We start from the raw sequence: 20,884 nt of genomic DNA on the forward strand, positions 1-20,884 counted from the left end.
GAGATATTTAATACTTTTCTCCACTTGGAAGCCACTCTGAATAGACTTCATTTAATGGGGAATTTTAATACAATGAAAATATTTTTGATGAATTCTAGATAAGTGGGATTCGATAAAGTAATTTTAAAATAAAGTTATTTTTCTTACAGTCCTATTTTGTAACGGATTATGATCCAACCATCGAGGATTCCTACACAAAGCAGTGTGTGATAGATGACCGGGCAGCCCGGCTAGATAGTAAGTAATCTTCCTTTATTTGATTGCTTACATATCATATTTTTAAAAGTAAGCTTTGACGTTTTGCTAGCTTGTTAAGTACTACGGTTGAGATGTTAGATAATCTTGAATATAAATCCGTCTCTTTCGTTCATTTTGATTGATGAATCTACGTATTAGGCAATTTTAATATTCCTCAGTAAGTGTAATGTAAAACAATAATTAGATTGAGCTTGTTCTGATAAAGTAGCCATGTCACTGAACTTGTTGAAGTTGTGTTTTTTGGGACATTTGGAAAAAACATGAGGTTTCAGCTCTCCTTACCTTTTGACGAAGGCTAAAATGGGTGAAGTAAATATAGAAAAGCTTCAATATTTGCTAACTTGCTTAGAGTTTATAGCATGAGGCCTTAGCAAATAGTGTTTTGTGCTTGACTAAACATTCCACCTCTCCACAAAAGAAAGCCTTGTTCTTTTACCTTGTGTGATCCTTTTATTCACAGAGATCAAGAAATCCATTAGCACCTGCACATTCAGTATGGTATTTGGGGGTGGGGGGTGGACCAAAATTTCTTCCTTGAATTTATAAGTATCTTTTTCAGTCCTTTCCATGGAGGAGGTAAACATCCAGGTGACTTCAGAGGTTACCCGACTGTCTGCCTAGATGTATTTGATATTTTTAACGTTGTAATTGCTATGCTAATATATTCTAAATACAAAATTAGCCTACCCTGATGAAGATAACTCTGACGTTGTCTGCCATTAGAATGTATTCATCTTTAGCATTGAGAATCAAGTACTAAGAGGATTCTTAGTACTTGAAATTTTAAAAAATTACGCTAAGTGTGATATGCTTCAAAGGTCCCACATTAATTGGGTCTGCCCTTGTGAGGAAGCCATTTTTATAAAAGGAAAACATGCACCCACTTACATTTCTTGTTTTTTCTTTAGTTCTGGATACAGCAGGACAAGAGGAGTTTGGAGCTATGCGAGAACAGTATATGAGAACTGGCGAGGGTTTCCTGTTGGTCTTTTCAGTCACAGATAGAGGCAGGTTGGTACCAATATTCAATTGTAGGTCTCCTGTTAATGTCTAGATCACTGTTTTATTGAATTTGCTTTCTTGTTTTTATAGAAAAAGGAAAAGTAGTAAAGTACTAAAAGGGGCATGGGACTTGCTGAATTATGATACTTGATCAAACTGATTAATTTTTGTGTTTTTAGTTTTGAAGAAATCTATAAGTTTCAAAGACAGATTCTCAGAGTAAAGGATCGTGACGAGTTTCCAATGATTTTAATTGGTAATAAAGCAGATCTGGATCATCAAAGACAGGTGAGAAGGAATTTTGCTGTTGGGAAGCCAATTATTTGTAATCATGTAAGTGAACAGATATTTTTAATGAGAAGGTGCCATGATCAAAAATACTGCGCTGAGTGTGGTGCAATGGATTTTTCAGCCTCTAGCCCACATCTCGAATACAGTTGTTTAACTTCTTAACTTTTGCTGGTATTTAGGTTCTATTTTATTTTTATATAACCTTGTGTTAATAGTCTTAAGATTTGGTTGGAAAAGTTCAAATCATCAGGAAAATTTGGTTGATAAACATCACTGAGGACAGCTTTCTATTGTGTAGTCAATTATTGTTTAAAACGTAATCTTTGATTTGTGTGCTCTATTTGTAAAACTTTGTTAAAAAACAAGTTTGAAACATGAACTTAAGAGAATATGGTTCTAAGATTTAGAAATGTTTACATGATGTAGAATAAATTTTACTGCCATGTCTCTTTCAAATCTGAGTTATTATGGATTTAAGCTGATTGATCTTTATTTCAAACCAGTATAAGCTGTTGGAAATAATTTAGGATATGACATTGCTTATGTCTGAAGACCTGGAGTAAACAGTCCATCTCTTTTTTAAAAAAATATGTATACACACACACACCCACACACACACACACACACACACTTGGAACTAATTCTTTCAGGGCTTCTGAATCTAATTATATTTCTTAAGTACTGCCCAGTTGTTCTTCTCAGTCAACTTTCTACCAAAAGCTTTCCACTGCTCTTCTCAGTCCTCGGAGGTACTCAAAGCACTTTTAGATGTCACTGGATCTGAGAAATAAAGGCAGAGTAGCTCTGCAGGGAACCAGGGGGGTTCTGGCCTTGTCCAACTCCAACCTTTATTCCACCCCCAAATGTTTCCTGCCCCGGTTTGTCTGAAACTTTTCCATGCTCGTAGTGCCAGTAAAGGACTAGGTGGCAGGCCTGGGGTGAGGTGGGAGTCTTTTCTAGGGTTGGTGGTGGCAGATGAAGGAGAACAGGGGAGTACACCCATCAGAACTCAACAGGTCATGTCATAATTAGCTTGGGGCAAGGGGTTATTTTTAAGTCCTCTGTATATGGAGGATTGCTGGTATTTGGAGTGTGGTTTCCAATTGCCTGCAGATATTAACATATTGTGCCACTTTGGCTTTGTTTTATACTGTAGACTTAAGAATTTTTCATCTAAGTTATTTTCTTTTTTTAAGAGTAATAGATTCTCAGAGTAAAATAAGGACAAGGTCATAGGGAATGATAGCTTTTATATTTCCTTCACCTTAAAGATAGATAGCTTGGAATATTTCTCTGCTTTAAAATATATACACAGATGTCAAGTATGTACATGCTGCAGTTCCTGTCGTGGCTCAGCAGAAATGAATCTGACTAGTATCCATGAGATTTGATCCCTGGCCTCACTCAGTGGGTTAAGGCTCTGGTGTTGCTGTGGGCTGTGGTGTAGGCTGGCAGCTACAGTTTGGATTAGACCCATAGCCTGGAAACCTCCATATGCTGTGGTTATGGCCCTAAAAAGACAATAAATAAATAAAGTATGTACATGCTGAAAAGTTCAAATATCTATCTATATCTGTCTATCTAGGGGAAAAAAGCAAATGGCTAAAAACTATTTAATTTCTTGCTCATTCCTATAGATTCTCCTCTCTGAAGCATAGGCACAAAGAAACATTTTGTTTCTCTCGAGCTTCATCTTCTCTTTTTTCTTTTCTTTTTTCTTTTCTTTTTAATTGTTATTTCCCCAATACAATTTTTTTTCTACTATACAGCATGGTGACCCAGTTAACACATACCTGTACATATTCTATTTTCTGTCATTATCATGCTCCATCACAAGTGACTAGACATAGTTCCCAGTGCTACACAGCAGGATCTCATTGTTAATCCATTCCAAAGGCAATAGTCTGCATCTGTTAACCCCAAGCTCCCGATCCACCCTACTCCCTCCCCCTCCCCCTTGGCAACCACAGGTCTATTTTCCAAGTCCATGATTTTCTTTTCTCTGGAAAGGTTCATTTGTGCCGTATATTAGATTGCAGATATAAGTGATATCGTATGGTATTTGTCTTTCTCTTTCTGACTTCTCTCAGTATGAGAGTCTCTAGTTCCATCCATGTTGCTGCAGATGGCATCATTTTGTTCTTTTTATGGCTGAGTAGTATTCCATGTATATATATACCACATTTCATCTTCTCTTGTAGCTATTCTCACTTAAAAGTCATGATCACTAGGTTTTTTTTTTGGTCTTTTTAGGGCCACACCCACAGCATATGGAAGTTCCCAGGCTAGAGGTCCAATCAGAGCTACAGCTGCTGGTCTACACCACAGCCACAGAAACATAGGATCTGAGCTGCATCTGTGACCTGTACCACAGCTGACAGCAACACTGGATCCTTAACCCACCAGGGGCTGAACCCTCATGAGGGCTCGTTACCACTCAGCCACAATGGGAATTCCTACTTTCTCTCTTTTTTTTCACTTTCTTATTTTTAAGCTTACAACACTTTCTTCTCCTTCCTTACTCTCGGCTGATGATGATGAATAATAATTTCCTATTTCACTGAGAAATTTCTCCATGACCACATGCACTAACCTAAGTACACGTGTGCCCCATCAGTTCTGCTTCTCTCCACTTACATGAATAAACTGAGCCTCTCTGACCAGCCTCTCTGGTAGGCACTGGAGCCCATCTGCCCCTCCTCAGCCTCTCACAGGCATCACCCCAGCAGTCATTCCATCCAGGGGTTCCATTTCTCTCCTGGGTGATCATTCCTGTCAGCGTGTGTCACATGCTTCAGTATTCTCATCTTTTTTTTTTTTTGTCTTTTAGGGCCACACCTGAGGCATATGGAGGTTCCCAGGCTAGGGGTCCAATTGGAGCTACAGCTGCCAGCCTACGCCAGAGCCACAGCAACACCAGATCCGAGCCGCATCTGCAACCTACGTCACAGCTCACGGCAACGCCGGATCCTTAACCCAGGGAGCAAGGCCAGGGATTGAACCCACAACCTCATGGTTCCTAGTCGGATTTGTTTCCATTGCGCCACCACGGGAACTCCCAGTATTCTCATCTTTAAAAGAAAAAGTAACCATAGCAAAAACTCCTTAGATGTGTTATCTGCACTTGCTCTCCACTTCCTTTCCTTTCTTTTTCTTGCTGGCACTGACTTCAGGCATGCAGCCCTGGTCAAGGTCACCACTTACGCAGATGTCAGTAACATTGGATACAGTTGCTTATACTTTCCTTTTTGAAACACTTTGTTTACTTAGCTCTGGTTCACCATTCCCTCCTCCCTTTGTTGTGCTTCCTTGTCTGTCTTAGGTGTCTTTGGGCTCAGGCACACTTTCCTCCAGGCCCTAGATATACAAAGACAAACATGCCTTAACCCTGCTAGCCTTTAGGCCATATGCTGTACTAAAAGTTTTTTACCTTTTAAAAGTCTCTTCAGGAGTTCCTGCTGTGGTGCAGAGGGTTAATAATATGACTGTAGTGGCTTGGGTAACTGTCGAGGCCTGGGTTTCATCCTTGGCCTTGACACAGTGTGGGTTAAAGTATCTGGGAGTTGCCACAGCTGTGATGTACACGGTACCTGCGGTTCAGATTCAGTCCCTGACTCAGGAACTTCCTTATGCCACAGGTATGGCTGAAAAAGAAGAAAAGGTTTCTTCAGAATTAAAGGTGCTGTTCTATAATGTCTTCTCACCCTTACTTGCTCTACCAATGAACCTAAAGAAGCCACAGGCATCCCATAAACATTTCATCCCACAGTTTGGAAATGCTGACTTTTTGGTCATTTCTTTAAGTTCAGTAACCAATCTGGCTTCCTCTTAGTTGCTGACCAGTGTGGTCTTTTCTCCCTTTGTCTTAGGTATGATCTTTTGGACTTTCTCTGGTTTCTCTTACATAGCAAATGTCAGTTCCCCATGTTGTTTGTTTTTTTAAAATATTTTTTAAATGTTGATTTACAGTGTTGTGCCAGTTTCTGCTGTACAGCAGAGTGACTCAGTCATACATATATACACATTCTTCAAATACTATTTTCCATCATGGTCTATCCCAAGAGATTGGATATAGTTCCCTATGCTATACAGAAGGACCTTATTGTCTATGCATTCTAAATATAATAGTTTGCATCTATGAATCCCAAACTCCCCATCCATCCTGCTCCCCCCCCCCATCCCTCCTTGGCAACCGCAAGTCTGTTTTCTATGTCTCTGAGTCTGTTTTGGTTTTGTAGATAGGTTCTTAAGTGCCGTATTTTATTATTTTCTTTCTTTTTTTTGCTTTTTAGAGCCACACTTGTGGTCTATGGACGTTCCCAGGCTAGGGGGCAAATCAGCTACAGCTGCCGGCCTACGCCACAGCAATGAGGGACCTGAGCCGGGTCTGTGACCTACACCACAGCTCATGGCAATGCTGGATCCCTGACTCACTGAACGAGGCCAAGGATCAAACCCACATCCTCACGGATACTAGTTGGATTCGTTTCCACTGAGCCACGACGGGAACTCCCTATGTGCCATATTCTAGATTCCACATATAAGTGATATCCTATGGTATTTGTCCTTCTCTTGCTGACTTAACTTCATTTAGTATGATAATCTCTAGTTGGATCCCATGTTCTTTGAAAGCCCGACCCTGGGCTTTCAACTACCACTGCTCCCAAGATTCAGAACCCATCAGGGAGGGGAGATCAGCCAGAAGAGGCTTTGCCTTTTTTCTTTTGGCTTCTTCCAACCACCTCTTTATCCAGTATTTATAGAACACTTTCTGGGCACTGATGACAAAGCAGTAGAAAAAATAAAGTCACTGAAATAAAAAGAGATCTGTGGAAGATGAATGGCGTTGTTACCATATACCTGGGCCCTTAGAGATACATTGATTATTTTATTTATCCTGTCAGAGGTGTAGGAAGAAAATATAGGTAAATGATTTGCTTGCCCTTGCTAAAATGTAAACATAGGTAAATATGACAGCATATCGATTCTGAAATTTAATACAGCAGTTGTGTGTGAGCTTGGACTGTGGACTCCATGGTAGCTCTGATTTCAAGTTCCTTGTCCTTGACTCAGGCTGGTCTAGAAATGGACTGTTTTTGCTTCTTTTGGGAACCCCCGCCCCCCCTTTTATCTCTCCTGGCTTGCCTTAATTTTCCCTTTTTCTTTCCCCCTTGTTAGTTTTTTAGTTTCTAGGCCACCATTAATTTGAGAAAGGAGCCTGTTACATTACAGTAATAGATGCCTAAGTGTACTAACACCTAGTCCTCCTTTCTGTTAGTACCTGGACTGCAGGGTGCTCCTGCAGCCTCCCAGGAAAAAGAACCCCCTCCCCGCAACACAGGGTAAGGGTCTTCTCTGGCCTTATTTGTGACTTGTCTGTATCCGAAAGGCTCTGAGCCACTGAATGTGAGCACCATGAAGGCTTCTCTCTTTTGACCACTAAGTTTTGTTCATGTTTTGTCTTTAGCACATAGAACAGGGATACACATACACCTAGTATACAGTTGCTGAATGGATGGACCAAAGCATCTGTGAATCAATATGTGGTATTAATATGGTGATTCTTTCTATGTAATAGATTATTTTTGAAAAACAAGTTTTGCTTCTGTAAACTTAGGGATGTGTCAAGTTAATAAATAACCTAAGTGAGTATTGCAGATGTTGTGGTCTACTCCTTTTAAACCCAGTTTGTTTAATAAAACTGCTTTCATCATTCCTATTTTGCTCTTCTCTATTTAGAAATATGTAGTACTAGATAAACTCATATTGTGGATTTCCACTAATATTCATTTGTACATTTTTTTTTTTTTTCCCTTTGGGTCTTCTTAGGGCTGTATCTGAAGCATATGGAGGTTCCAAGGCTAGGGGTTGAATCTGGAGCTGCAACTGCTGGCCTCCACCACAGCCACAGCAATGCCAGATCTAAGCCGCATCTGCAACCTCCACTGTAGTTCATGGCAACACCGAATCCATAACCCGCTGAACAAGGCCAGGGATCAAACCTGCATCCTCATGGATACTTGTTGGGTTCTTAACCCGCTGAGCCACAACGGGAATTTTTCATTTTGTACTTTTGAACTGAGTCTCACTGGAGGTTTGCAAATGTAAATCAGAATTTCTTGCATCAGGTTCACCTTGGTTGTTTAAAACAAAAACTTTTAATTCTCTGGATTGGGAAACCTCTAGGAAACTTGTTTGAGTAGCTTTCAGTCTTCTTTTGATTTCTGTGTTCACAATGTTTTAGCTTTTTGTTCCATGCGATGTTTTTTCCTTTGGTGGTAGCAATGCTATTTCTGCTTCTCAGTTAAAAGTACGCTGCACCAGTGAGTTCCTGAGCAGCTTTGTATGTGGTTAGAGATTTCTTGACCAGAAATGTGTGTATGAACTTTGCTGACCTCGATTCCTGGAAGACAGTGATGTGAGAAAATGCTCTAAAAATAAATAAATGAAGCACATCAATAAACAGTCTTAGCAATGAGTGGGATTTTTTTTTTTTTTAATCAGCTAGACCATTAATTCATTAGTTTTCCTTAATTGTAGAAAGATAGGTCATTCGCTGTTTCTCTCTGGCCAAATTACCTTATGTAGGAGGGTTAGGGCAAGATGGCTCTCTGAAGAATAGTTAAGCAGAAGAACAAAAAGCAGAGTTCTTAAGGACTATGTTTCTCTCCCTCAATCAAATTACTTTATATTAATAAAATAAGTAATAATTACTGAGATGGACACATCTCAAAATTTTATTTTCACTTTTCTTCCTATATGTTTTGTCTTTTACTTCAGGATGTCCTTACTTGGTCAGACTCTATTTCCTTAATATATGTTTGTTATATAACTACTATATGCTCTTCAAGGCTCTGAGTGTACAAAGACAACTATACCTTGCAACCTTGCTACCAAAGGAGAAAACAAAACCAAAAATTGTGGTGTAGTGTATTGTGGTTTTTTGCTGTTCATTATAGGGCATTCCGGGACACTGTTGTAAAGACAGCACTAAGGGGAAGTTTTTGATTTCTTGAGCCTTGAAGTATTGGTATGAAGCAGATTACGAGTGTAGAATTGGGAGAGAACGAATGACACCCCAGGAAGAAGGAACAGACTTTTTGACAACATGAGGGTATTTTTGTAGGAAGGAATTTCAAGTCAGCTTAAGATAGGAATTGTCCTTTTTTAATTGGTGGCTCTGTGAAGCTTTCTTTCCTTACCTGGCTTTCTTACTCTTAATTGCTTGCTTGATTTGATTGATTTATATTTCATAGACCTTGTGGTACATGTGCTGTTTTGAAGACAGGCAAGGTAAATTTTAAAATTCCATTAACTTGGATATATCAGTGCTGTGTAGGACCTGCCTGCCATTCTTTTGGAACTCAACAGGGTATATAGACTGTTATGAAGTAATTGTTAGATGTACATGCATTAATATAAGGGCCTAAAGCAGTTTCATTGAAGCTGCTGAATTTTGAGAATGTAATATCAAATTAGGAGAACAAACGGCCTGAAAGGTTTAGAAGGAAATACTACCTTGATCTAAAATAGGGCCAGGAATAATCATATCTAATCTGCTAGAGTGGCAAAGCTTGATAATTCTGGGGATATTGGATAGAGCACTGAGAAGGGTTTTGTTCTAGTAGTGGGACAAAATTGACCCTAGACAAAATGCTGTTCTGGTACGGTATAACAAAAAGGATCAAACTTTCCAAATACTGCATCTCAAAAGAAAGCTCAGGAATATTTATAGGAATACAAACTATCTAAAACCCAATAGGTTAAAAATTGGGTACACATGCATCCACTCAAAAATTATCAAGCATATAAAGAAGCAGGGAAATATGACCCATAATGAAAAAAAAAACAGTGAATAGAAATACTCTCAGAAACAACATGGGTGATAGAGTTGGTGAACAGAGAAATTAAAACAGTTACTATAACTGTATTCCATATGTTCAAGAAGCTGGAGGAAAGACTGAATATTGAATATGTTAAGTAGAGACATGGAAAATGTAAAAAGATAAAAATCAACTTCCAGAAATCAAAACTACAGTGTTTGCAATGAAAAATACACTGGATAGGATTAAAAGCAGAAGTAATGTCTGAAAAGTTTCTAAATTTGATGAAAACTCTAAAGCTCAACAAACCCTGAGCACAAGAAATATGAAGAAAATTAAAAGGTGCATTATAGAGAAATTGCTTAAAAACAGTGATAAAAGAGAAAATATGAAAAATAACCGGCGGGGGCGGGGAACACATTGCTCCAGCGGATCAGAGATAAGGATGAGAGCAGTCATATTGTTTTTCAAAGGAGGTGATACACGGAAGATGGTGGCACAGCATCTTTCAGGTGCTGAGAGAAAAAACTGTTGCCTAGAATTCAGTATCTAAAAATTTATTTCGAAAAGACTTCTCCCAGGTATACAAAAAGTGAAAGAATTTATTACTAGCAGATGTATAAGAAACGTGAAAAGAAGGAAAACCATACCCAATGGAAATCTGGATCTAAACAAAGAAACGAAGAATACTTTTACCTGTTATATGGGTAAATATAAATTACTTTTATTAATTAAATCTCCTTAAAACATAATTGGATACTTAAAGCAAAAATAATAACAAGATATTGTGAGATAATAGGTAATAATGACCAAAAGAGCAGGAGAAAGAAATACTATTGTTAAAAGGTTCTCAAACTATACATGAATTGGCATAATATCATTTGGATCAGATAATGATGAGTGGAAAATGTATAAACTCTAAAGCAGTCATAAAAATAACATGATACATAGTTTATTAGCCATCAAAGAAGAAGAATTATAAACACAATATAGTTAACTGAAAAGAAGGCAGCTTTTGATAAGTAGAACAAGAATAAATGGGATGATTAGGTAACAAATTATAGGATGACTCAACTGTATCAATAATCATGTTAAATGTAAATAATATAAACACCTCAAAAGGCAGACACTGTCAGATTGGATAAAAAGCAGGCTATAAGAAATAAACTTTCGACATAAAGACACAAGTAGGTGAAAGGTACAAAGGATGATGTAAGGTAGACCATGCTAATACTCATGAAAAGAAAGTTGAAGTGGCAATGTAAATGTCAGACCAAGTAGGTTTTGGAGCAAAGAATGTTACCAAGAATAAAGAAATTAATTCATCGAGGGAACTTAACAATCCTAAGTTTATTCAGGTACCAAAGAACAGCCTCAAAATTCTTAAAGCAAAAATTGAAAGAACTGCAAGGAGAAATAGACACATTCACACTTATAGTCAGATGTTTCAATGTCTCTCTCAGTAATTGAGCAAGTAGAAAGAAAATCAGTGAGGATATAGATGGTTTGAACAACACTATTGAGCAACTCATCCTAACTGATGTTTAGTGAACACTCCACTCAGTAGTAGCAGAATACACATCTTTGGAAATGGGAATGGGTCATAGAACAATTTTCAATACAGTTAAAGGGGTTCTAGTCAGATGGTATATGTTCTTTGACCACATTGGTATCCAAATGGAACTCAGTAACAGAAAGACACCTAGAAAATCTCCAAATATGGGGAAACTAAGATACATTTAATTAACCCTTGATACAAAGGAAAAAAAAAGGACATTACAAAGTATTAGGAAGTGAATGATAACTAAAGCAGCATATCAAAATTTGTGGGATGCTACTAAAGAAATGTAGAGAGAGAAACTTATAGCATTAAATGTTTGTATTAGGAAAGAAAAAAGCTCTTAATATGGTGGCTGTCTTCCACCTTAAGAACTATAAGAAAAAGAAAGCAAATTAAAACCGTAATAATCGGAAGAAGAAAAGTAATAAAGATAAGAATGGAAACCAATGAAATTAAAAATAGAAAAACCACAGGAAAAGTAAATAACCCCAAACTGGTTTTCAGAAGCTCAATCAAGTGACAGATCTAGTCTAGCCAGAATGATCAGATAAAAAAAAACAAAGATATAAATTCAGCAGTGGGAGAAATAACCTCACTTCAAATCTTAATAGATACTTAAAAGATAATGAAGAAATACTGTAAATAACTTTATACCAATAAATTCAACAAGTAGATGAAATAGACCTAGTCCTTAAAAGGCACAAACTACCAAAGCTCACTTAAGAAAAAAATAATCTGAGTAGTACTGTATGTTAAAAAAAAAAATAAAAATTTTTTGTTGGAAAAACCTCTCCTCAAAGAAAACTCTAGGCCACTTTTACCAAACTGTTTTTGCCAAACCTATTCCAGAAAGTTGAAGAGGAAAGAATTCTTCTCAACTCATTATATGAAGCCAGTGTTACTCTGACACCAAATCAAAAAAAGACATAAAACTACAGCTTGATATGTCTCTTAAACATATATGTAAAAATTCTTCATTAAAATTTTAGTAAATAGGAGATACCACTGTGGTACAGTGGGTTAATAATTTGACCTGTCTCTGTGGAGGCACTGGTTTGATCCCTGGCCCAGCACAGTGGGTTAAGGATCTAGCTGGCATTGCTGCACCTGTGGCATAAGCCACAGATGTGGCTTGAATTTGATCCCTTGCCGGGAAACTTCCATGGGCCAAGGGTGCAGCTGAAAAAGGAAAATAAATTTTTTTTTTTTAGTGAATAGAATTCAGTATATGAAAAGAACAGTGTATCATCGTACAAATGGAGTTTATTCTACGAATACAATGTCGATTTAACAGGCAGAAGTGAATCAGTATAACTCATCATATTAATAGACCAAAAAGGGAAAAATCGTATGAACTCAATAGATGCAGAAAAAAAAAAAAAAACCCATTTGACAAAATCCAGCATCCATTCCTGATCAAAACTCTTTATAAGCAGAATAGTGAGGAACTTTATTAACCTGATGAAGGGCACCTGCAATAAAATCCTGCAACTAACAGCTTGCTTAATGGTGAAAGACTAAATGCTTTGTCCCTAAGATCAGAAACAAGTCAAAAGTACCCCCTCACCACTGCTGTCTTGGAAATTCAAGGCAGTGAGGTAGGGCCAGAAAAAGAATGAAAGGCAGCCATTTCAGCAAGGTAACAGCAAAACTGTCTTTCTTTATTAGCAAGTGGCATGATTGTGTGTGTAGAAAGCGTATGGCATTTATTAACCACCTGGGTAAGTGAGTATAGCATATTTTCAGAGACTAAAATAAAGATACAAAGATTATTATTCTGCTTTTGCAGAGAAAAATGTGTATCATTGAAAAAAGATGAGAAGAATGTTGGTTCTGTATGGGTGATAGTTTCCTAAATTTTGTTTATTTTTTCTTTTTGCCGATGTATAATTTTCTAACTTTTTTAAGTGTTCACTCTTCATGGTAGTGACAGCAATGAAAGTTTTTTTTTTTTTTTCCAGAAATATAACTTTTAAGCTCCATTATATAAATATAAATGTAACATTGTTGAATATTTTTAGGTAAATATCACTCTTCCAACCGCCTACATTTAAAATATATAGGGCATTTTACTTATATTCAGTTAGTGTTTTCTTCTGGCCTTCCGTTTTATGTGTCATCAGCAGTGCCACCCTCCCCTGCCTACCTGCCTTCATCTCTTCATGTAAGGCAGACATTGTGAGGGTTTGTGGTCCTATTCATTATTCGTTTTCCCCACATATTTATTGAGTTTACCAGGTCCTAGGGAATGTGGACGCGAAGAGGACCCCGTGACTTCTTGAGGCTTGCCCTGGTCTCCATCCTCACTCACCGCTTGCTTCATCCCAGCCATTCTTGGCTTTCAGTTCCTGGAACTTGGAGTGCCCCTACATGTGCCATTTCCCTTGTCAGGAATACTTTACCCCGCCCCCTCCCAATTCCATACTCTTTGTTTAGTTCTTGGCTTACCTATCACTTCCTCAGGGAAGCTCTCCCTGACTTCTTGCCCAGCAGGGCTATAGACTCTCAGAGCACCTTGTACTTTTCCTTGCCAGTTTATCACTGTTGTATTTAATATTTTGAGTAATCACTAGACTGAAATCTTGCTTCTGTCCTGTGCTGAGTTGTTGTGCAGAGCTGGGCTTCATCCCTATGTGTTGAGCTCTTAAGTCTCCTGGTTCATCTCATAGACGAATCAGCTTGGCCTCTGGCTGGAATAACAGTGCAGCCTGTGGTCAAGGATTAGGTAGAACAGATCTGATTGTTAATACTCAAACACAACTCTCGGAATTTCAGGTAACGCAGGAAGAAGGACAGCAGTTGGCACGGCAACTTAAGGTAACATACATGGAGGCATCCGCAAAGATTAGGATGAATGTGGATCAGGCTTTCCATGAACTTGTCCGGGTTATAAGGTAAGCAAAACAGGTTTTAGAAGTTTTAAATGTATTGAATTTGACAGGTAGTCGCATTATGCTTTTGAAAACAATTAGCCGAGAAAGAAATTACCATTAAATGTTTAGTAAGAAAGGAAATTGTATGTAGGGATGATTCTGTTCTGAGAAGGAATGAATTTTTGACAGAGTTTGTTACAATTTTTTTATTGTATATGTATTCTAGTTACTTCCTACATAAAAAGCCTAATTTTATTGTATTGAAGTAGAGTACATATAGGGATTCCGAAAAGCATCTGTGCAGCTTCCAAAGGTGGCGACGACAGCAGCTAAGCCTTGAGTGTTAACTTCTGCCAGATCCTGTACTGAGTGCTTCACGTGATTGTTACATTTAGTTCTCCCCACAGCCCAATGATAGCCCCCCTCTCAGATGAGAAACCAAGTAGAGAGGTTAAATAATTTGAACATATTAAATGGCAGAGCTGGCACTTAAACCTGGCACTTAAACCTGTGTCTGATTTCAGAACCTGTGCTCTTAGCTTTGCTTCTTACCTACTCCTCCCCGGGTATGAAAAAGCCAGGTAGTAAGAATACAGCAGTCTCACAGGGCCGGAAATGTGATGTCCAGACTTCATGGAGGCTTTCTATTAGCTGGCCTAAGAGGTCCCTGTGGTACAGAAAGTGTTAATGAGTTCCAGGAAGCTTGAGGTGATAAGTGAGGCCAGCTGGAGCTTGTGTGTGTGAGAAAGAGTAAATTGCTTTAGTGGGCAGGGTTTGGTTTTAGGTCTTGTGGCATATCCCCACTTCACCTTCTGTTCTTAGATTTTCTAGTTTCTCTGCTAGCTAGTTTGACAGGTATATGAAATTAGTTCGTATTAGTTGTATATCTAAGGTGACACCTTGAACTTTTTTTTCGAAGCCCCTTACCAGGGCATCTCTTTGTGAAGGGGAAAAAAAGTGATGATTGTATTTTTATTTTTCAGTAGTTTGTTAAAAATCCAACTTCTGTTATTTTTTCATGAGCACAGAGTTTGGGTTTTACAGAATGAAAAGATTTGGGAGGTGAATGGTGGTGTATAACATTGTGAATATATTTAAAGCCACCGAACTGTACACTTAAAAATGGTTAAAATGGTAAATTTTGTTATGTGTATTTTACCACTCACATGCCAGTGCTCTCTTAAAATAATGTTTATTGCTTTTTTGAACTATTTTGTCCTTAGTTTTGATCTTTAGAATCAATCCATACCCATCAATCAGTCAGGAGTGAAGAGTGGGTAAAGGAGATTTTTTTTATGCCAGATACTGTTAGGCGTTTGAACATAACACAATCTTCTTTAATCCTCAAAGCAACTATGAAAGGTAGAGTTTTATTTTTATTATCCCTTCTAAAAAACTGGATCAGAGGGGTCAACCAGCTTGTCCAAAAGGGACTTGTAGCTACAAAGTGGCAGAGCAGGGATAGGAATGGCATACCTCATAAGGCCAGGTCCTCTGTGTCCTACTCTAGTGATGGATATTCATTCCTATGGATACCTTGGAGTCATGGATTGCAAACTGAAAGGAACTTAGATGTTATTGCCTTCGACATCTCATCTAATTGAAGACTCGCCTATAAAGGAAACTCAAAGACAGCTTGGCTTATGCTCATGTTGAAGTATTTGTGCCTCCCCCCGCCCCAAAGATACGTTTTGATTCTCTAGTTGAAATTTAACATTGGAAAGCCTATGCAACATTCTTGTTCAACATTAACCTGTATTTGTAATAATGTATTACCAAAAAGACAATTATCTGTAGATTTTTCTATCTTACAGGAAATTTCAAGAGCAGGAATGTCCTCCTTCACCAGAACCAACACGGAAGGAAAAAGACAAGAAAGGCTGCCATTGTGTCATTTTCTAAGAATCCCTTGAATTTTAGCTACCAACTGCCAGGAAAAGCCCTCATCTTCTTCTCTCCTTACGGTTTACATCATGTTGGTACCTTTCTAGCCTTAGACAAATGATCACCGTGGTAGCCTTAGATCAAGATGCTGGCTAATCTTTTCTATGAAGCTAATCCAATGGTCATTTCAAGACAGATTTAAAGGAAACACTAAGGCTGCTTCAAAGATTATCTGATTCCTTTAATATATATATATACACAGACACATTCTTTTTTAAGGGCTTACTTTTAATAAGGATGAATCAGTTTTGGAACCTAAGTTTTGCCAAGCCGAAGTCATAGGTTGTGAAATAACTTTTAACTTCTGGAATCATATTGCCTACTGTTAGTCTAAATAGAACCATAGGGAGTTTTTTTTTAAATGTGAGTTTTTGCCTATCTCTAAAAATTTTGATGTCAATTTTAGTTAACCTTAAATACACTGAATTGAATCCATAAAAGTGAGACATCTCAGACCTTTACTGATGCTACAGACTTTGTTTTCCAGTGGCCAAGATACCAAATGCCTCTTGTATTTATAGATTAAAAATTGTGTGTAAAGCCTTTACTATTACTCCTATTCTTAAAGATAGTATTCTTTGTGGCCAAATATTTGGACTCATTCTGGACTTAGGCGTTTCACTGTTATTGGTTTTTTAATTTAACTCTTTTCACAGCCATGTTGAGAGTAAAAATAAATAATTTCTGTCTGTCTTCCTTTTCAAGTATTTCTGGATAAGGGATTCAAAAAACTAAAACTTTTTGTTTGTAATATAAAATATGGAATTGATCTTTCCAGGGTCAGAGATGATTAATGTTTTTGCTATATACTTTTATACATTATTTTCTTATCAAACTAGTTAACAAGTATTTTTATATGTTTGTAAGCAAATATGCTTTCACAGCATACCTTGTGTATATGTAAAGATAAGTATTTAATTCTCACTGTTCACTTTTAACTGACAAAGAAAAGAACGTGAAAACTACAGAAACTGTGGTAGAACCTTACTTGCTGTTCCGGTCCTGGTTGTACCCACCTTTGGCCAGTCACATAGCTACTCAAGAGACCTTCCCAATAGAGTACAACAGGATGAGAAGCTGAAATCACTTCCGATAGCCCCTGCTAGATACTGACTGTTATGTCAAGTAGTAAGTGGTAAACCTTTTAATGACAATTAGTATAACTGTGGATGGCTTATGATTTTGTTTTTACTTCTGTGGATTGTGTTTAAACAATTCAAAGTTATGTTCTTGATTTTGAGATACTAAGTGGTATTGCACAGTTGTCACTTTATTGAATGTGTACAACAGTCCCATGGAGTTTATAAAGCGTACCCTTGTATAGCTTCAGGTGCTAGAATTAAAATTGATCTGTTACCACAAGATGATGCTTGACGACTTGTTATTTTGGTGGTTTATTGAAGGAATGAGTGTCGGAGGAAACTTATTTTAGTAGCACTATGCCTTTTCCTTAGGATTTGAATCTAAAGTTCAAGACAGGTTATTTAGCCGCTGAACTTGAAGTGAAATGGCTTGGTGTTTTTAGTGATTTCCTGAATATATTCTTAAGTCAGTCTTTCTTAAACTTTTTTCCTGTGGTGTGCTCTCACAGAGATTCCAGCTGTAGAGGAGAGAGGAGTGTGAATACCTGCACATACACCCTCTCTGAGGATGAAGCCTAGAACAGCTGAAGCAAAGTAAACAAATTTATTTGAATGCTAATTAAAATTACTGCTCAGGGAGTTACCACATTTATCCTGTGGCTTCTGATGCTATAGCTCTGTCCTTGTTAGTACTTTCAGTTGGGAAATTTATTTATCGTTGGTAACTTTAGATAATGAGAGACTATGTAATATTGAAATTTAGTGGGAAACCTTTTATTTTATTCTGAATAGATGATTTGTAGGAAAGCAGCCTAGAAATTAAATTTTGATATCTCAGAGTACTTTTTTTCCCCCTCTGTGCTTCACTTTGGATAATTTTTATTGCCACATCTTCAAGTTCCCTGAGTTTTCTTCTGCAGTTGTTTAATCTGCTGTTAATTCCATCCAATGAATTTTTCATTTCTGACCTTATGTTTTTTCCTCTTCTTCTGTAGAAGTTCTATATTTTTAAAATATATTCTCTTTTTCTTTCCCTATTATGTTCTTATATTTTTCTTATCCAGACCTTCTCAACTGGTTTTTCAAAGAATTAAATCTAATGCCTTATCTGTTGTATGTAGTGAATTAACTTTCTTGTGCATCTAGAATGGTTCTAGCTGTGTACCATTCTTGGGAGAATTAGGAAATTAATCCCTCATATAACTTTCTATAGGGCTTAATTTTCTCACAGAACCCTGGTTGAGAAAGGCTGCTTGGAATATTTGAACCTTGTTATTATAATAGATGTTTTAATATCCTTGTCCACTAATCATTTCTGTAATTTTTTGGATCTGTTTCTATTGACTGATTTTTCTCTAGTCATGGGCCTCATTTTTCTACTTCATAGCATTGTCTAGTAAGTTTTTATGTTGAGTGCCTAGATTTTGTCACCTTCATGTAAAGATTGTTGGGCTTTGATCTGGTAGGCAGTTAATTTACTTGCAGTTCAGTTTGATCCTTTTAAGGCTTATCTTTAAACTTCATGTAGTCTCAAGTAGCTTTTTTTTCTTAGGGTAGTTTAGCTTCACTACTAAGATGTGGCCCTTTTGGGGTCTCTACTGAAATTCCCTGTGTGATCAGTGAGGAGTCTTCAATTTGGCTCATAGGGACTCAGATAATTTTCAGCCCCATATGAGCTCTGGGGAGCCATTCTGTTCACAGCTCCTGGGTCATTCTTTCCCTAGCCTCCTGAAGTTCAGCCTATGCATGTGTATGTCTTAAAATTCAGCCAAGACTTGTTGACCCTCTGCATATTTTTGGAGATCTTTTTCTATGTAGCGCTCTCTCTCCTCCAGAACTTTGTGGCTGCAGCTTCCAGCTGCTTCAGACTCCCTGATCTCTAGTGTCTGTCTTTTTAGCTCAGGGAAACATTTGTGCCCTGCTTGGAATCTCCATCCCCTCTGCAATCTGGAATGTGCCTCTAGGCAGAAAGCCAGGGCAATCTTAAGGCCTAGTTTATTTGTTTCTATTCCATCTGGGATTGTAGTCGTGCTGCCTGGTGTACACTGTTTGAAACAGTTTTCACATTTTTACTGCAGTTTCTTGATTGTCTAAGGTAGGGGGGTAAATCCAGTTCATGCTACTCCATGACCGGAAGCTGAGGTCTCTCTCATTTGATGTCCATCAAATAATCAGAGGTGCCTTGTAGCCCTCAGTCTGTAACTTGGAAACTTTTCTCACAAAGAATGGCTAGTCTCATAGCATGAATCGTCTTTGCCTGTGTAGCCATTTTTCTCCTCTCTAGCCGACGGGATTGGCAAACTTTGCCTGAAGAGGTCCAGTTAGTAAACATCGTCTTGGGCTTTGTGGGCCATGTGGTCTTTGTCCCAGCCACTCAACTCTGCCATTGTAGCACCCAAGTAGCTGTAAACAACCTAGAAATGAACGAGGGTGGCGGTGTTTCAATGAAACCTTATTTGTGGACACTGCAATTTGTACTTCATATCATTTTCATATGTCATGAAATATTAAATCTTTTGAATTTTTTCAGAAATGTATTTAAAATTGTAAAAACCTTCCTATATAAAAACAGATGGCAGATTGGTTATGATCTGTGGGCCGCGGTTTGCCAATCCTGCTCTCTAGCACATTTAGCATTTGCGGTTACACTCCCAACTTTAGAATCTCTTATGTATGTGGAAATTCTTTCAAGTAGGATTTCTTGAATTCATAGTTATGAGTTTCTGTCTTAGGATTTTTCTCCCTATATTATTTATTTAGAACTTTACAATGTTTCAGAGTTGGACATTATGCCCTATTGACATACCTCCTACATTGATGATTCTCTACATTTGGGGCTTCAGAGTTTCATAATATAAATTCGTCCCCTACTTGATCCTTTGACCATTAAAATTCAGTGCAAAAAGTTGTATATACTTAAGGTCTAGCCTGCGTTCCCCCTCTTCTCATCACCACTTGTTTACCTTATTTCTTTCTCATTCCTATATGTAGTGATTCCATTGAACAGAAAACTGACAGGTGAATAAAAGGAGATGATGATAAAATGATCACTTTCAGTATTGCTCAGTCACTTAAGGGTCCTTAACCAGTGACTGCTTTTAAAGTTTCAAAGTACTTTTTAGAAAAAAGGCATTTTAATTTGAACAGATTTCTTTGTGCAAGACTTTATTAGGTGCCCTGGGGAAGTGGATAGATTTCCTTCCTACAAATTACTCAGTATCTAGTAGAAGAAGATGAAGTGTGACAAAAACAAATGATGAGACTGTAGAGTTAAGGTAGTGTGTGAGGAGCATGCATGCAGAAAGTTGTCAGGTCCAGCAGAAGTGATGGTATGTATTCCTCCTGGGAAATCTAAGGAGGCTTAGTTTCTTAATTAGAAGTGATGTTTTCACTGGAGCTTGACAGAATGGTAGGCTTTGATGTGGGAAGAGAGGAGAAGAGTGAGGTGGGGAAAAGCCTGAGCAGAAGTACAGAGCTGGCAGCATGAATGGTGAATTCTGGGATTGGAAGCTTAATCTAAAAGGATTTTAAGGAGTTCCCATCGTGGAGCAGTGGTTAACGAATCCGACTAGGAACCATGAGGTTGCGGATTCGATCCCTGGCCTCGCTCAGTGGGTTGAGGATCTGGCGTTGCCGTGAGCTGTGGTGTATGTAGGTTGCAGACACGGCTCAGATCCTGCGTTGCTGTGGCTCTGGTGTAGGCCGGTGGCTACAGCTCCTATTTGTTTGACCCCTAGCCTGGGAAACTCTGTATGCCACGGGAGCGGCCCAAGAAATGGCAAGAAGACCAAAAAAATAAAAAAATAAATAAAATAAAAGGATTTTAGGTGCAGTGGGGAAGAACATGACTGGGCTTGGGTTGTGGAGGGCTTTAATATCATGTCCCTTCTGTATATACTAGGAAACTGTTGGGAATTCTGAACAAGAAATGCCTGAATCAAATCTAGCAGAAAGTGACAGAGCGGTGTGGATTTAAGGAAAGGTGGCCAGATGAGAGGTTATCTGAATCACTGAATCAGTTCTCTTTCCATTTGTTCTGCCACTTTTATC

At 38.0% G+C, this 20,884-nt stretch overlaps 1 protein-coding gene across 2 annotated transcripts in view; it reads left to right on the plus strand.

Annotated features, from left to right (window-relative positions):
* The window catches only part of RRAS2 (RAS related 2), a 72,235-nt gene extending 55,119 nt beyond the window's left edge, over positions 1–17,116 (plus strand). For both annotated transcript variants that reach the window (XM_047776235.1, XM_047776236.1), the window contains exons 2-6: positions 150–237; positions 1,167–1,269; positions 1,440–1,548; positions 13,711–13,829; positions 15,623–17,116. In XM_047776235.1, the coding sequence (XP_047632191.1) occupies positions 150–237; positions 1,167–1,269; positions 1,440–1,548; positions 13,711–13,829; positions 15,623–15,710 (507 nt within the window). In that variant the 3' untranslated portion in view covers positions 15,711–17,116. The remainder of the gene's footprint in view (positions 1–149; positions 238–1,166; positions 1,270–1,439; positions 1,549–13,710; positions 13,830–15,622) is intronic.
* Positions 17,117–20,884: the final 3,768 nt, after the last annotated feature.

This window comes from Phacochoerus africanus, chromosome 4 (genome assembly GCF_016906955.1).
Source record: "Phacochoerus africanus isolate WHEZ1 chromosome 4, ROS_Pafr_v1, whole genome shotgun sequence".
Classification (NCBI taxonomy): domain Eukaryota; kingdom Metazoa; phylum Chordata; class Mammalia; order Artiodactyla; family Suidae; genus Phacochoerus; species Phacochoerus africanus.